The 17,478-nt window shown below is 37.5% G+C and overlaps 1 protein-coding gene and 1 long non-coding RNA gene across 3 annotated transcripts in view; one reads left to right on the top strand and one right to left on the bottom strand.

Moving 5' to 3' along the window:
• LOC148217028 (uncharacterized) overlaps positions 1-1,881 on the top strand; it is a 30,902-nt gene extending 29,021 nt beyond the window's left edge. The window contains exon 6 of the long non-coding RNA XR_015795503.1: positions 1,763-1,881. This is a non-coding gene — a long non-coding RNA (uncharacterized LOC148217028). The remainder of the gene's footprint in view (positions 1-1,762) is intronic.
• A 150-nt stretch (positions 1,882-2,031) lies between these two features.
• The window catches only part of GCLC (glutamate-cysteine ligase catalytic subunit), a 62,659-nt gene continuing 47,212 nt past the window's right edge, over positions 2,032-17,478 (bottom strand). For both annotated transcript variants that reach the window (XM_088137020.1, XM_007436205.4), the window contains exons 9-16: positions 17,173-17,311; positions 16,653-16,765; positions 14,359-14,451; positions 13,352-13,456; positions 6,573-6,654; positions 6,348-6,451; positions 4,160-4,280; positions 2,032-3,696 (exon numbers count right to left, since the gene is read on the bottom strand). In XM_088137020.1, coding sequence (XP_087993146.1) covers positions 3,485-3,696; positions 4,160-4,280; positions 6,348-6,451; positions 6,573-6,654; positions 13,352-13,456; positions 14,359-14,451; positions 16,653-16,765; positions 17,173-17,311 — 969 coding nt within the window. In that variant the 3' untranslated portion in view covers positions 2,032-3,484. The remainder of the gene's footprint in view (positions 3,697-4,159; positions 4,281-6,347; positions 6,452-6,572; positions 6,655-13,351; positions 13,457-14,358; positions 14,452-16,652; positions 16,766-17,172; positions 17,312-17,478) is intronic.

The following is a 17,478-nucleotide window of genomic DNA, read 5'->3' on the forward strand; positions in this document are numbered from 1 at the left end:
AACACCGAATCGGGTGACGAACAGGATCCGCGGCCATTTTCCCTCCCGTGACACGTGGTCGTGGCTTCCTGTAGGGAGGGGGACTCTCCCTCCAAGCAATAACCGCCTCCCCACCCGCCTTCCTGTCCTCCACGCCAGAAGTCGCGTCGAGCAAGGTTCTCTCTCTTCGTACTGTATTTTGTTTCATACTTTTGCGGTTTAAAAAAAAAAAAAAAATGGTTCAGAACAGATTAACCGTCATTACATTGAACCTTATGGGGAAATTTGATTCGGGACGCGACCAAAATCGGGTCGCGACCAAATTCGGAGGGGTCAGAACGGATTAACTGTATTTACATTGAACCTTATGGGAAAATTTGATTCAGGTCGCGGAACGAATTAAGTTCGTGAACCGAGGTACCACTGTATTTCCATTCTGTTGAGCCAGATCACTTTAACAAAAAGGGATGTTTTACGCATCACACTAAATTATGGTTTGTTAGCCTTGTAAGGTAGTCCAGACAAGCACCACAACCAGGAATACTAGCTCTATCTTTACTGTAAGTTTACATTAACAGAATCTTGCAAGTCTGAAAGTACCCCTCCCATCCCTCATTTTTACTCTCCTGAAAACTAGGGTGGGCCCCTTCTGAGACATTTTGCCACCCCGCCTCCTTTGGACTCAAATTTCATTTATCAGAGCATTGTCTAGGTTGCAGCTATTCTCCGTCTCCCAAAGTTGTTCCCGTATACCATTAGTTTCTTTAACCACAACTTAAATCACAGTTTGGTTGGGATTGCACAAGCCATTAAACCAGTAACATGCAGCTTCCATTTGCACAAGGGCCTCACCAAGTGTGTGGGCCACCTTCCAAAAGGGAGGGAGCTAGGCCTTATTTTGATAGTTATGGATCTTTAAGGGGTTCTGTAATCTTTCCCCCCCAAAAAAGTGTAAAAAGTTTTTGTGTGAGCCTTTTGGCTTCACCTAATCTGTGTAGGTCTTGTCTAAACTTTAAATCAAACAAAACACATTATGGCTTAGTTTGATTTAGAATATGGCTGGCTGTACCCCAATGCACCCATACTAGTATCACTACTATCCATCAAAAGCCTGTATTGATAAAATGCTCTCAGACAGGTTTTTTAGTCTGGAATAGCCCAGGTTTTTTTTTTTTATAATCATGAAAATGTTACTAGGAACATTTGTATGGAAAAATGTATGGCAGAATTTATCAAGAGTCCAAAATATTTACTATGCCCTTGAAGCCATATGATTGGGGCATCTTAAAATATATACCATGATGGGAGTGAAGAAAATCTCTGTATGAGCAATGTTATGCTAATACTTCCTCCAAATCATATTTCACCATTGTATAGGGCACAACTTCTTCCATTCATCATTCAATTCCATGTATGTTGTTTAAAACACTTCCTGTGGAATGTCACACAAACAACAATACAGGTAGTCCTCAGGTTAAGAACGCCTGGTTTAAGGATGACCTTTAGTTAAGAACAGAGCCTACTGTAGCAAAATTTGAGTTAAATACACAATGATTCGAGTTAAATATACAGTGGTTTGAGTTAATTACACAATGCTACTTATACAGTATTATACAATAACACTGTTCCGGCTTACATACAAATTCGACTTAAGGACAGACCTTGAGAATGGAACTAGTTTTTAAACTGGGGACTGCCTGTATATCACTTTTACCTGACGTTAATAAAGATGAGTAATACTTCATATTGGAACTTGAATTTTTTTTTTTTTTTTTTTTTGCAGAACCTGCGTTTTACCCCAGATAAAGTTTGTTAGAATAACAACTTGGGGGCAGAGATGGCTCTTATCTCCTTCTGCAGAGAAATGGCTGTGTTGGGAACAGGCAGATCCAGGCCCTAGGCCTCAAATGCCTGTTATATTCCTAGATGTCTGGTGGTGGTGGTGGTTTTAGTCCAAGGATAGTAAACTCGAGCCACGTTTTAACCTACAACTCTCATAAAAACCAGAGAATATGGAGATACATGAAAATGATGCGTACTGTAGAGAAAAAGTGAGGGGAATAATTTTATTGCTGTCTCTTATCAGAAGCCGAAGATGGGAAATCAGGTATGAGCTGCTTAGAATGATCAAACAGAAAATACTTTCTCATACATAGCATAGTTTAACAGTGGATTTCAATTCCACAGGCTGCAGCAAAGTTACCCACTACTGTCATTTAGGCAGGTAGTATTAAAAACTTTCAAGTTAAATCTGTTTTATGTACAGTAGCAGAAACTGGCTTTATTTCTGTACACATTCCTGATTCATAGAAGCATTCATGCATTTTCATGATTTCTCTTGCTTTAGTTATATAGTAGGGAAAAAACGGGGGAAAAGTACATTTATATCACACAAGAGGTGTTAAAGGTGTATACATATGCACCCTTTTCTACTGATTATTGTTTTGCTACCATGTGGTTTCTTATTTTTATAATCCAAACAGCTGGATTGAGGCTGCAGATTTAATAATGTTTGTTTTAAAAGAAGAAATAACTTGGACCTCTTCACATACTGGACTAGCTGCATCACGTTTACAAATATCAAAAAGAGGAAGAGAAGCCTGGTCTGAGTGCTTTGCCAACTCCTTTACCATGGCAATAAGATCTTATGAAAAACATATTGGAGCCAAAATAACCTGTTTTTTAAAAGACACTTTGATCCAAAAGGATGTGGGTTTCAGTTAAGAATAAATTTGCATCTCAAATTGTTAATCTACATGGTCATACCTTTTCCCTACAGTCTGAAATCTGAAATTAAGAATATGTATTGCAAGACACTACTGACTGGAGGTGACTGGAGCTTCCAGCAACAAGAATGTAATATTAATTTACACCCAACTTATTTAAGAGGAAATACTTTTATTACATCCCACTAGGACTGGGACCAAGATCTACCTAAATCCAAATCTGTAAATTTAGCTATGACTATAAATGTATTTTTATAGATGTCCATTAAGATTTCTAGTACTAACTTTAGCAAGATTAGGACTGTATCATTTTTGTACAGCAGAACAGGAAAGTGTGAATCAGGCTCTGATTTTAAAAAAATACAGTAGGTTGTTCACTGCATTCCGGACAACAATAGTCAAACATTCAGTTCTGGAATGCAGATAATATACAAGAACCAATATGTTACATTTACAAAGCTGTTTGATAACAGTACATTTTTCCAGATTAAGTATGTAAAAAGGTATAAGTTGGCTTCACAATGACTTTTAGTATGATACTAAAATACACTGGTATTAAATCAAAAAATATTTATTATTTACATGTACATAGTATAAACCTTAAATAAAAGAACGTGCCTATTGTAGGAAGTTTTAAGAGAAAACTGAGATAGATTGGCCCATTGTATAGTGTAGTAAAACCATTTGGTCTTCACACTATGAAACTGCAGTATTCACCAGTAGTATGACTAGTGTTCCTTTAGATATTTTACAGATTACACACATCAAATTAAAACTTTTCATGAAGAAATAGCAGTTTTAATTCCACTGTATTTTACTTTATTTAAGCCCACTCCAAGTAGCTCGGGACATTCGGCTTGCTCTTGTGCAATTTGGTTGCATTTCCACATCAGGCTGTAATTCATCTCTTCCGAGATCACACTATCGTGCTTGTATTCTGGATGGTTTGCAACAAATTCACGCATCCATCTAGCAGCTGTCATTAATTCTCCTATGGAGAAGTCACATGGTATGCATTAAAATTCCTTTCATTATCTCTTCATGAATACATAACTTTCCATTTACTTTCTTTTAAGTATTAGCCTTCATTAAAATGTCATCTTAAATCTTCACGTTACAGTGTTTAATGGATCTAAGAGTAAAGCATTACTTTACTGTATTGTAAACTCAGTGGGTTCAATAAGCTTTCCACAACAGATCTGTTAATGAAAAAAAATTCTGAATATTACTATTCTATAAAATAATGGACAAAATGTCAATAAAATTAACAAAGTTGTCATTAGCCTTCTAGATGACAAGTATTTATTTGTAAACAGGCTAGTATACAAGAGGTGGAATAAATTAAAACAGAAATGTGCAAACTCCAGACTTGTGACTTCAGATATTATCTATTTAGAACACTGATTTTTTTCCCCTAATTGAAAACTCATATAACATTAAAAGTCTATTCATACCTGATGCTCTTTTTTTTATTAGTTTCAGATAGTTTAGAATGCTGCACCTTGTATCTACATCCACTTCCATGTTTTCAAGGTAAGAGTTTAAAATTGGAATTAATCCTGGAAATACTCCTTCCTAGAAAAGATAAATCAGTGTTGAAATAAAATACTAAAATGTTTATTTTTCCCCCAAAGATTATAACAAACCCTTGTCTTTTGATATGGCACAAGAGTGCCCTCTAAAGGATCTGATAAAACTGATGCTGAAAGGCCTATGAAACAGATTATATCTTTCATTGAATTTATATTTTGAATAAATGCTTTTCCATATAATCCTTATGCACAATGCCATAATTAGAGAAAACTAGTCAGTGCCTTTATTACTGAAAAAGCTTTGGGGAAGCTTGGTTTAGCTGCTGGATAATTTTCTGGTTGGCTCCTAGGCATCAGGAAGGAAGCAAAGCAACAGTCTCTCAATAGAGATTGCTTTTCACTTATCCTCATTCTATAAAATTTAGAGAATAGTATTAAACAGGAAGGTACAAAAAGAGGGAACATCTACCTAACAATATCTAAGCAGCAGCTCAGATAATCGTTCTCAGCCATCATCTCTGCAAAGAACTATGGATATGCTCTGCAAGCCAATGTCTGGTTCAAGCAGGTAGTAAGTCGATAGATTAATTAGCCTGTTTTTAAATTTATATACAGTAATAGACCAAACAAAATACAAAATATCCAGCATTCAGAGCAGAAATTGAGCATAGCCAGGTTATGATCAGATCTATTGGTTTCTAACCTCTTCTGCAATGGCACAGAATTTGGCCACTTTTTTGGAGACTTTGCTGCAGTCTTGATCATTTAATAGCATATGCACAATTGCCTGTTGGGATCAGTCCAGTAATTTATGATTAGAGGAGAGATTAGTTTCATCCTCCAAGAAAGTATTTCTGGAATTCATGTTCAACTGTCTCAATTTTAGTGTCTGAACATATGCACAAGTGCTCTTGGTAGGAGATATTAAATCTCCCCATCAGCACCAAAGGTAGACTGTCTAAGCATGTCAGTGTAAGTGTGCCTTATGTGACAGCACAAGGATATTAAAAATTATTTGGGGATGGTAAAAGGTGGATACATGAGTTCATTGTAGCAGAAGTATGAAGTATTAAACCCATCCCTTTACACATTAAGATTTAAAATTCTCTGCTTGTTCTCACTTCAAGCTTTATTGAGGATAGATAACAGCATAGATAACAACTGAGGATCACTAAATCGATTTTATTGTTTTATTTGGAATACTCCCTGTGTACAAAGGTGCTTAAAAGTTTGTGAACCCTTTTGAATTTTCAATATTTCTGCATAAATATGACCTAAAAAGTGATCTGTTCTCCATACAAGTCCTAAAAATAGATAAAGAGAACCCAGTTAAACAACAACATTACACTTGTTCATTTATTTATTGAGGAAAATGATCAAAAACTACATAATTGTGGGGCAAAAGTATGTGCACCTCTAGGATGATCAGTTCATCTAAAGAGGAAATGGTGTTTCAATCAATGGTTGGGATGAATAATGGTGGGATGATAATCAGGTGTGAGTGTGGAAGGTCTTGCCTTATTTAAAGAACATAATTCTGGGTATTCACTATCAAAATCTGATCTTCACAACACAGGTATGTGGAAGTGTGGCATGGCTGGAACAAAGGAGATTTCTGAGGACCTCTGAAAAACAGTTGTAGATGCTCACCAGGCTGGAAAAGTTTACAAAACTATTTGTAATAGTTGAAAATTCAAAAGGATTCACAAACTTTGTAGTTGTTTTTCTGTGTAGTTTCCTTCCTTGGTTCTTTTTGTATTCTTTTTTCTCAGTAATCTCCTTTTCATATCTAGTCTTCATAGGTTTAAAAGAATGTGTAAGATTATACAGCTGTATTGTGACTTTCTGCATTTTAGAATAATCATTTAAAATTATTCCCTCCTGCCCCAGTTCATTTCTAAAATTAACATACTGAAAAAACAATTAGCTCAAAATGTTTTAAAGGCCAAATCAAAATATAGTATCATTTTCTTTTGTCTGCTATCCTCAGCTGAGGGAAGACCAGAATCAGAATTTCAGCCTGCTTGCTTTAGATCAGAACCCTGATTCTTAATCAACCTCTTCATCAAATAAATAATATATGGTAAACTACATGAATAGCTGATCTTACCTTTCCATTAATTATTGTATCTATGCTCATTAATGTATATTCTTCCACATCTGTTTCTGTACCATTTTGAGCTGTGCCACATCCATCCACTACAGCATTGCAACCTTTTAAAAAAGAGTCAGATTAAGTGAAGACCACAAAACATCCAAATAAGCAAATTCATTTCATATTTATTTTATACTGTACTCAAATGTAATAAAATCAGCCAGAAAATAAACAGCATACCTTTGGAAATGTCTTTTCTAAAATAAAACATGCCCTGCCGGACAGCATCTCGTTTCTGAGCTACTTTCATGTTTTCATCCACCTAAGAAAGGGAGATAGGGGAAAATGTTACACTGGGTTTCCTGCTGAAACGGAAATAAACACACTTAACTTCATTGTCAGAAGATTTTAGAAATTGTACTTCAGAACAGATTTTCACTACATATTTTCACCATGATTAAACATGATTATGAAAATCAAAAATTAGGATGAACCAGAAGAATTCTATGATTACAACTGGAGATCTACTCCTAGCTGCTGTTATGGAAATGAGTGTTGACTCATGCTGTCTTATCTAACTATGATTTTTCCATGTACCTAAACCACTGAAATAATTTAGTCAACTTTCAGGTATTCACTCACTAAATTAAATGCATGGAAACCAAGAAAATCCCATTCAGAGCTAATTTTATGAGTTTTAGATTAACATTCACACAGAACAAAGGTCTCATCTCACACAGTTTACTTTCTAATACGAAAAAACATTAGACAGTTGGCTGGCTTTCCATACAGAAAGACCATATTTAATTTCTAGCCTCTCCAACAAAACGTGTATCCGAAATCCCAACTATTAGAATGGATGCTAGCAGGCTAGATGAAGTTAATTTCCCAGGTTTTCTGTCTTCACACAGCCTAGTACTGTTTGCCACATCATTTCAGAGATTCCTTGACTAGCATCATCTTAATATTATTTAACCAGCTTTGTCTAGGTTACCAGTTCTCAATTTTCATATCTGAAGTCCCACCACTATCAAAGACTATGGGCCCACAACAACAAAAAGCTCAGTATTTCCACTGATATTCCTATATACAGTCAGGTCCAGAAATATTGGGACATCGACACAATTCTAACATCTTTGGCTCTATATACCACCACAATGGATTTGGAATGAAACAAACACAATGTGCCTTAACTGCAGACTGTCAGCTTTAATTTGAGGGTATGTACATCCAACTCAGGTGAACGGTGTAGGAATTACAACAGTTTGCATACGTGCCCCCCACTTGTTAAGGGACCAAAAGCAATGGGACAATTGGCTTCTCAGCTGTTCCATGGCCAGGTGTGTGATATTCCCTCAGTACCCCAATTACAATGTGCAGATAAAAGGCCCAGAGTTCATTTCAAGTGTGCTATTTGCATTTGGAATCTGTTGCTGTCAACTCTCAAGATGAGATCCAAAGAGTTGTCACTATCAGTGAAGCAAGCCATCATTAGGCTGAAGAAACAAAACAAACCCATCAGAGAGATAGCAAGAACATTAGGCGTGGCCAAAACAACTGTTTGGAACATTCTCAAAAAGAAGGAACGCACCGGTGAGCTCAGCAACACCCAAAGACCTGGGAGACAACGGAAAACAACTGTGGTGGATGACCGAAGAATCCTTTCCCTGATGAAGAAAACACCCTTCACAACAGTCGGCCAGATCAAGAACACTCTCCAGGAGGTAGGTGTATGTGTGTCAAAGTCAACAATCAAAAGAAGACTTCACCAGAGTGAATACAGAGGGTTCACCACAAGATGTAAACCATTGGTGAGCCTCAAAAACAGGAAGGCCAGATTAGAGTTTGCCAAACGACATCTAAAAAAGCCTTCACAGTTCTGGAACAACATCCTATGGACAGATGAGACCAAGATCAACTTGTACCAGAGTGATGGGAAGAGAAGAGTATGGAGAAGGAAAGGAACTGCTCATGATCCTAAGCATACCACCTCATCAGTGAAGCATGGTGGTGGTAGTGTCATGGCGTGGGCATATATGGCTGCCAATGGAACTGGTTCTCTTGTATTTATTGATGAGGTGACTGCTGACAAAAGCAGCAGGATGAATTCTGCAGTGTTTCGGGCAATATTATCTGCTCACATTCAGCCAAATGCTGCAGAACTCATTGGACGGCGCTTCACAGTACAGATGGACAATGACCCAAAGCATACTGCAAAAGCAACCAAAGAGTTTTTGAAGGGACAGAAGTGGAATGTTATCACCTGACCTGAATCCCATTGAGCATGCATTTCACTTGCTGAAGACAAAACTGAAGGGAAAATGCCCCAAGAACAAGCAGGAACTGAAGACAGTTGCAGTAGAGGCCTGGCAGAGCATCACCAGGGATGAAACCCAGCATCTGGTGATGTCTATGCGTTCCAGGCTTCAGGCTGTGATTGACTGCAACGGATTTGCAACCAAGTATTAAAAAGGGAAAGTTTGATTTATGATTATTATTCTGTCCCATTACTTTTGGTCCCTTGACAAGTGGGAGGCACATATGCAAACTGTTGTAATTCCTACACTGTTCACCTGAGTTGGATGTACATACCCTCAAATTAAAGCTGACAGTCTGCAGTTAAAGCACATTGTGTTTGTTTCATTCCAAATCCATTGTGGTGGTGTATAGAGCCAAAGATGTTAGAATTGTGTCGATGTCCCAATATTTCTGGACCTGACTGTATAAGTTTATGAGCATTCTGTTTATGATTTAGAGTAAGTTTTAAGCACATAAGATGCTGTAACTGTAACAGGACTAAAGTTGTTTTTGCCATTGCAGAAAATCTTTCCTAAGACGAAAGAAGGATATAGATACATCCAAATGAGAGGGCACTCATTTATTTTATTCTTACCCCTAAGGCCAAACTTCTCAGAGGTTACTCCAACCCCAATCTCCTGGAAACATTCAGCTAAAATGCTCACACAATTCTACAGTCAGCATGTCTGCAACCTGCACAAACCTGAATTTAAATTGACTCTAACTTCCTGAACAAATAGATCAACATTTCATTCAGAACATTACAATCAGGCATTACCATACCAAGGAAGTTCAGTGTAAAGTGCCGAACTTGTACCAACCAACAAATACATAAATTATTTCATAAAGTTTCCAGCACACTTAAGGAGTCCCCAAAATAGAATGTGATATATAAAAATGGTACACACCAGAAAAACATCACAAAAGGAAAAATTAGCACATCAATATGGGAATAAGAGTCAAAGAATGTTGTATATCCCACTGGGGCAACAATCCAATATCAATGGAATTTTGAAGCCTGGTATGATACCATATATTTACTCCAGCTATAATTCTACTGAAAAGATAATAAAAGATCTGGAAGACTAATGACATATGCACTAGGCAGGTAGCCATCATTATAATTTCTGAGAAACAATTTTAGTTTGAATATAAGAGACAAATTCTTATCAAATCATTAGGGCAAGGAACAGTTATTCTTTTGTTTAATCTACAATCATGAATCAGTTGAACTGTACCAACTAGTATCTCTGGTCAGCAAGATTTTTTTAATACAACAGATGTACTGTTTTGTATTGGGAAAAGTAGAATATTAATCAGATAGATGTACTATCTGATTAATATTCTTCTATCTGCCCTTCCTAATACACAAAATCAGGCTTATATATTTTCCCAACTGCAATAGAATAGTTTGCATATAAGCTTGCTGTTCCAAATTCAGCCTTGAAACCTAAAAAATCTTCAGTGTTGATTTGTTTAACATTATACCTAGTTTCAAATTTTTTCCTGAAAAGCCAGAATCTGAAGTCAATAACACACCCTAATTTCCAGAAGCTTTCTTCACTTGTTCCCACAGACAAAGTGGGTCAAGTGGGAGCGATTTAAGCAGTCTGCATGCTGATGAACAATAAGCGAGAATTCCCAGAAGGCTTGGTTTATTATATGTGAAATAGGGCAAGAAGTTAAGAAGCTAATTGAGTAACTAGAGGTGGGAAGAATCTATTAAAAAAGCATGTATGATGTATGCATTTCTATTTCTCACATTCTAATATATGTATTACAGTAGATCAGCCAAGTTCTGGAATAACTAGCATAACCTCAGGGACAGAACTGGACACTGAGGAAATCAGTATATGCATCTTTGCAGGATATGTCAAGGTAGCTGTATACTTGTGTTTCTTTCTTTGAATATGATGTTGTAAAAAAGTGGGATAAAATCTATTAAAATAAAATAAAAATATAATAGGTCAGAAAATCACACAACCAAAATTAATAATATATTTAATTTAATGTACTCAATTTAATATGGCTGCCCACTCCATAAGTTTACAAATCTATTTAAAAAAGGAAAACAATTAAAACTCACAAAAACAGGCAGCCCGTACTGTGACAACTAAAGCAAACAGGATGAACAGGGCAAAACCCCCATACAACAGGGGTTCGACCAATAAATCACACTCATATTAACCCCAGGCCTAGAAACAGAGCCAAGTCTTAAGGGCTTTCTGGAATTCCAGGAGAGAGGATGCTGTCCAAATCTGAGGGTGGGGGCAGGGATGCTGTTCCGGAGGGCGGGGGCCGTGACTGAGAAGGCACATTCCTTGGTCCTGCAAGATGGTAGCATTTAATTGAAGAGACTTGGAGCACACCCACTGTGCCTGAACATACTGGGAGGGCAGAAACAATTGGAGTTACTGTACTGTATGTCAGTGCAAAAGTCTTCAAGCTTTCTTCTATCTCAGTTCTTTGACATTTGCTTTTTTCTCTATCTACCATTTCTTTCTTGTTTTTTTTCCCCTGCTGCCTTGCCTACTTTGCACCTTTTATCTTTCCCTCCATTAACTGAAGGAAATGGTAAATGGTTTTCCTACATTTTGGATTTGGTCTTGATATTCAGTTCATTACACACGAAGTTGTATTACCAGTCAAACTGATAGTTTCCCTTTCTCTGAAAAGAGCTATGCTAAAACCTAAACATTTCACACTAGTGTAGCCAATCTATTTCTAAGATTTTACCACAACAAGTGTCATCCAATAAAAGTTGTCCTCAATCTTTGCATGCAAGTCTACCTGACATTGTCAAGATCTCTCAAATAATTGGACAAAGCAATTTTTTCCTTTCCTTTTTTAAGAAAAAAGGAGACTCAAATGCTCACCACTGATAGACCTAGTATATGGAGCTTAATGGGCAAACTAGCAGTAGTGATAAAGAGTACGAAAACACATATTTTCATTATAAAGTTGCATCTTCCAACAATGAATGGAAACAAAGTCAATTTTCCATTGTGAATAGACTCAGTGAGATGGGGGAGGGACTTGCAAAGAAAGGACGAAATTGCTTAAGAACCCAGACAAGCAAAAGAACTTTGAATCCAAAGTTATCTTGTAGAGAGGGAAAGCTACCTTTGCAGTTATTTTTCAGTATGATGGATTTTAAGGCTAATGTATTAAACTGACTTTCAATAGAATATAAATATGCCATCATTTGGTAGTTTGGGAAAGGATACATTTTGTTTATAGCGAGGAAGAATCTCTTCTCTAAAGAAGGGATTTTGTTTAGTTTATACTGTCAATTGTAATTAAGTCCAACAGTTATGATTCAATTAAAGCTCTACTAACTACAACAAGTGTTTAAATCAATGTAATAAATGGGGTGTAAGAAAAAAAATTACGGAAACAGGGCAGGCATTTAAACATAGTAACTGGAACCACAAAGGTTACCAGATCAGAAAGACCATTCACACAATCTTTGTTCCCATATTGCAGCCTCCTGTCCTTGGGTTATGTCACAGAAAGTTGAAGTGGAAGAGTTTATTAGAATAAGCCTGGAGAAAGGAGTGTCAGTAGAGTTTCTTCACACAGTTCAACCTCCAATAATAAATCCTACACCACTGGGAAGCTTTCCTTTATATACAGAAGACTATGTGTGCCCTTCCATTTCTACAACCCTGGTTCTAAATAGCAAAAAGAATTTGTTTTAAAAACAAGCAAAAAATTATTAAAAGCAACTGAAACCCCACCTTATAGATAAAACTAAATAAAATTTGCTAGAAAGGAGAACGTAGGTATTTTGCATGCCAGTTTTCATCTTACCAGTGGTCCTCAGTTAACGATCACTCGTTCAGCGACCACTCAAACTTATGATGGCACTGAAATAATGGTACTTATGACTGGTCCTTGAAGTTCCAGCCATCACAGTGCCCCCACAGTCACGTGATCATGATCCGGGCACTCAGCAACCAGCCTGGATTTCTGACCGTCACAGTGTCCTGCGGTCATGTGATCACAATTTGCAATCTTCCCTGCTGGCTTCCCATAAGCAAAGTCAATGGGGAAACCAGCAGGAAGTTGTGATCACGGTCACGTGAGGTCCTCATTTAATGACCCGCAGTGATTCGTCTAAGAGTAACTGGGGACCGCCGGAACTGCCATTGCTAAGCGGTGGAGCCACATGACATCGCACTTTATGACCGCATCACTTACTGACAGAAATTCTGGTCCCAATTCTGGTTGTTAAGTGAGAACTACCTATATAAACAATTGAGAGAATAAGAAAAATTTTCTTGCTACTAAAGATTACATTTAACAGGAGGCAGTATTTTTCAGTTGCTGCTCGGGCCTCGTGGAATATTCTCTCCTTAGAATTAAGACATGCTCCTTCCCTTCTAACATTCCAGAACAACAGAAGATAGAACTTTTCCAAAGAAATTTGATTGAATAGTTTGTTGCTATCTTTAACATATTTCATTTTGAATTACAGGATTTATATTGATTTAATTATTTATATTATTTCATTTGGTTTTTTTGTGATTTATTTTTCATTATTGCTATTATAAATTATCTTTGTATTGTTCTAACTTTGCTTGTTTAATTTATTTATATTCACCAAGGACATTTTAATTGTTACAGATGTTTTTGTTGACTCTTTTGTAAACTGCTTTGACACTACTGATTTGGTAGTACAGAGATAGAATAAATAAATATGACATAAACACTCTTACCTTGGACAAAGGAATGAGAAAATCTAATTTGTATGAAAGAATGACTCGGGTTAGCAGTACAACAAACACAACGTATGCTGAGTTTTCAAAGTCTGTTAACTGGACCTAGAAATTGAAAAGTACTTTTTAGAATTGTTGAGATGTGTATACTGTGTATATCCAATGTAGTACAAAAAATTACACCATAGATTCTGATAAAGGCTATAAGATGTTATCAGACTTAGAACATCTTGCTAAATATTATCAAGCTTATACCTTTTTGTTCAAAGTTTTCCCAAAATAGGATTCCAGAAACCAGTCAATATAGTATGTTTAGATATTCTTGTGTAGAATTGTGCTGTTACATGCTTTCTTTTGAGAATTCCAAAATTGCCAATTATCATGAATACTAGTTTCTGATATGGCCAAAGTAACACTTGCAGGTGTACATCAGTATTTTAATATATGTATTTCAGAACTAATACAGTGGCAGCCAGCCAGTTTGGTCTAGTGGTTAAGGCACCAGGCTGGAAACCAGGAGACCATGAGTTCAAGTTCCACCTTAGGCATGAAAGCCAGCTGGGTAACTACAGGCCAGTCATTCTCTCTTAGCCAATGATGTCAGGCTCGGGCGACAAGCAGGTTGGTAAAAATTCCTTTTGCAACCAACGGATCAACATTCGGTTGATCCAAAAAAGCAGACCCTGCACCTGCGGGAAAACACTAGCAAGAAAAAAAAAAATCAGAACTACTATTATATAGAGAAAATAAGATTAAGCAATGATATGGAATTTGTGATTCTTTCTGATTTGATGATAATTTCAGTTGAAACTGAGACTTTCAGGCTTAAAATCAATGGCAGGCCACCGTTTTTAGGGGTGCTAAATTGCATAACTTACCAAGATACTTAAATATCTATCTTAAAAGAATCAAAACAGAAAGCATGAATAGAAAGATGCAGATGTACTAAAAGTGTGTACTGTGGTGTTAATTCATAACACAATCCAGTGAGCATGTTTATTGCTTACCTCCATTGGTCTGAACTCAACTCTCCATCCAATATCTGAATTTGGAGGAGGAGGTTTAAATCTCATAGTCTGCCAGTTTGTTGACTGAATATTCTACAGGAGACAAAATAGATTTTATTAGGCTATAATTTCTACCTGTTCATCATAGCAACTAAAATCTTAAAACTTTTGGGAAGTCATGATAAAACAATAAGCTGCAAAGCTGCATTAACTCTACTACTGAAAACATTTAGAATACTATATAGGTAGTCCTCAAGTTATGACTGCAACTGGACCAGGACTGCAGGCAGTCCCCGTTGTCACTGTAACTCAAGATGCACGGGTCGTTAAGCAGGAAGTGGAGGGAGTCCCAGGTAAGAAGTGCAGGGATCCGCGGAGAGTGGGGGAGGGCCAATGCAGGCCGCACGTGAGTTGGGGGAGCGGGGTGCTGTGGTGTGGCACAAGCTCAGGGAGGCCAGGGAAGGTGGGTGAAAGGCGCATGTAAGTGCAGGGAGGCCTGGGAAAGAGGGCATGGGTTGCATGCATGCAAGCGTAAGGAGGCTGGGAAACAGAACACAGGGTGCATGCGTGTGTGCTTAAAGTTTGTGAACTCTTTCAAATTTTCAGTATTTCTGCATAAATATGACCTAAAATGTGATCTGTTCTCCACATAAGGCCTAAAACTAAATAAAGAGAACCCAATTAAAGAAACGAGAGTGCAAGCACAGGGAGGCCAGGAAATGGGGTGCATACGTGCAAATGCATGGTGCCCCAGGAAGGAGGGTACAGCGCACATGTGTGTGAAGGGGAGAAAGAGGGCGCAGTGTGTGCAAGCAAAGAAAGGCCAGGGAGGGAGGATAGACTTACCTGAGCAACTTGCAACCTTCCCTGATGGCTTCCCTATTGACTTTGCTTGTGGGAAGCTGGCAGGGAAGGTCACACTTGGCGATCACATGATGGTGGATGCTACAACCGGTTGTGTGAGCTGGTTGTCAAGCGCCCAAATTTTGACTGTAGGGGTGCTTCAATGGCCGTAACTTCAAGGAACAGTAGTAAGTCCCTTTGTTCAGCACCTTCATAACTTTGAATGGTCACTGAACGAATGGGTGTAACTCAAGGACTACCTGTATAGGTAATCCTCGGATTACAATGGCAATTGGGATTGGGATTGCCATCACTAAGTAACGTGGTTATAAAGCGTGACATCATGTGACTGCATCGCTTAGCAATGGCAGTCCCAGTTGCCATTGTAGCCTCAAGTAGTGTGGGGTGGGAAGCTGTCAGAGTCCCAGGTAAGGAGCACAGGGGTACTGTGGGGTGGGGGAGACCCTGGGAGGCCAGATGCAGGCCGGGCATGAGCAGAGGGAGGTTGGGGGAAGGAGGCCATGGTGCCATGTGAGCGCAGGAAGGCCAGGGGAAGCAGGGTGTGGCACCGCATGAGTGCAGGGAGGACTTACCAGAGCGACCTGTGACCTCTCCTGCCAGCTTCCCCATTGACTTTGCTTGTGGGAAGCCGGCAGGGAAGGTCACAAATGGCAATCTTGTGACCATGGGGCACTGCAACCATTGTAAGTGTGAGCTGATTGCCAAGCACCTGAATCACAATCACGTGACTGCAGGGGTGGTGCAACGGCCCGAACTTCAAGGACTGGTCTTAAGTACCACTTGTTCAGCACCGTTGCACCTTTGAACAGTTGCTGAACAAGTGGTCGGTAAGCGAGGACTACCTGTATGTAAATATATTCTCATATTTGGTTTGCTTTTATTAGGTGAGATATAAGTGTGCACTATCTCTATTGATAGAAATTGGAGCATGCCAACCCTGTCAAATCTTATAGGATGAGCAGAAACAATAGGAAGATTCTGTATTTATTCACTTTTTTTATTTTTACACAACTGATTTTTTTTTATATTTATACAACTAGAATTTGGTATAGTCCTTGGCAGCAGACCAGTGTTGCCATAGTTTTCATCCTTTTGTTTCCTGCATTTTCATATTGAACCAATTCATATCAAACCCCCTAAATTCCACATTGACTTATGCTCTAAAAACTGAATAAATATTAAACCTTTTTGTTGCATTTCTGATATTGAATAACTTAAACACAGAATTGTTATCTGTGTTCAAATATGCAATGAAATACATACTTGCATATTGTAATTTCAGAAATACTGAAGAAACACCTATATGGCAAAGAATTGTTTGGCATACCTAAGTGTTTCTATAGTTTTGATCCTTTTTATTAGAAAATAAAAGTTGTATAATATATTAAAAATACTATAACTTTTAATATAAACTAGTATAACAATATAACCTCAAAATGATCAGATTCATTTGCATCATCCAGATGTATTTTTTCTTCAAATAGAGTCAATGGATCACGAATAAATAAGTGAGCAATGTGTTGTGCCAAAAGATGATCAATGCCTACAAAACCAAGAAATTGAGATATGCATTGTTAAAAAGCAAGCCAGTCTATTAAATACAATGTGCACACTTATTTGCTTGCAGTAACTCAATAGAGCTGAGGAGAGATGAAACAGTCACCACAAACAGATGAATGAAATATTTTCAGTTTCATAGGAAATATGATTCTTGACTCATGTATCTGTACATGAGTCTGTCAACCTTTCAATCAAGAAAAAAAATGCTTTCAAGATGAGGGATCACTGCAGAAAATTAACTAGTATATCTAATGCTGCTGTGTATTATATTTCAAGAACAGCTCTTTTAAATTAATCACAGGTAGTCCCTTTTAAGGATTGTGTCCAATTAAGGAAAAAAACAAGACAAAGGCAGTAGAGCCTCGTTGTCACATTGATTTAAATACTTACCCTCTTTTACTAGATGCTCATAGATTTCTTTATCTATTGTCAAATCAATGTCATTGTACTTTTCACCGCATTCTGAGAGATAACTGTCTATGGAATCGTATCTGGATTTATTGATTCTGAAACGGTTGTTCTTCAATGGCTATGTAATTTAAGAAGAAAAATATCTAGTACACCTATAGTCATTATCTGCAAGAGATACTATAACACTGAATCATTCTATTATTGTAACCAAAACTGAAAACATATTTTTCAGTAGTTTAATAATATATTGCTGAACAATAATTAACAAACATTATCAAGTGACTG

This window comes from Python bivittatus, unplaced genomic scaffold (genome assembly GCF_059951505.1).
Source record: "Python bivittatus isolate LINGU-HERP-01145 unplaced genomic scaffold, Pbiv_v1 ctg000020_np1212, whole genome shotgun sequence".
Taxonomy (NCBI): domain Eukaryota; kingdom Metazoa; phylum Chordata; class Lepidosauria; order Squamata; family Pythonidae; genus Python; species Python bivittatus.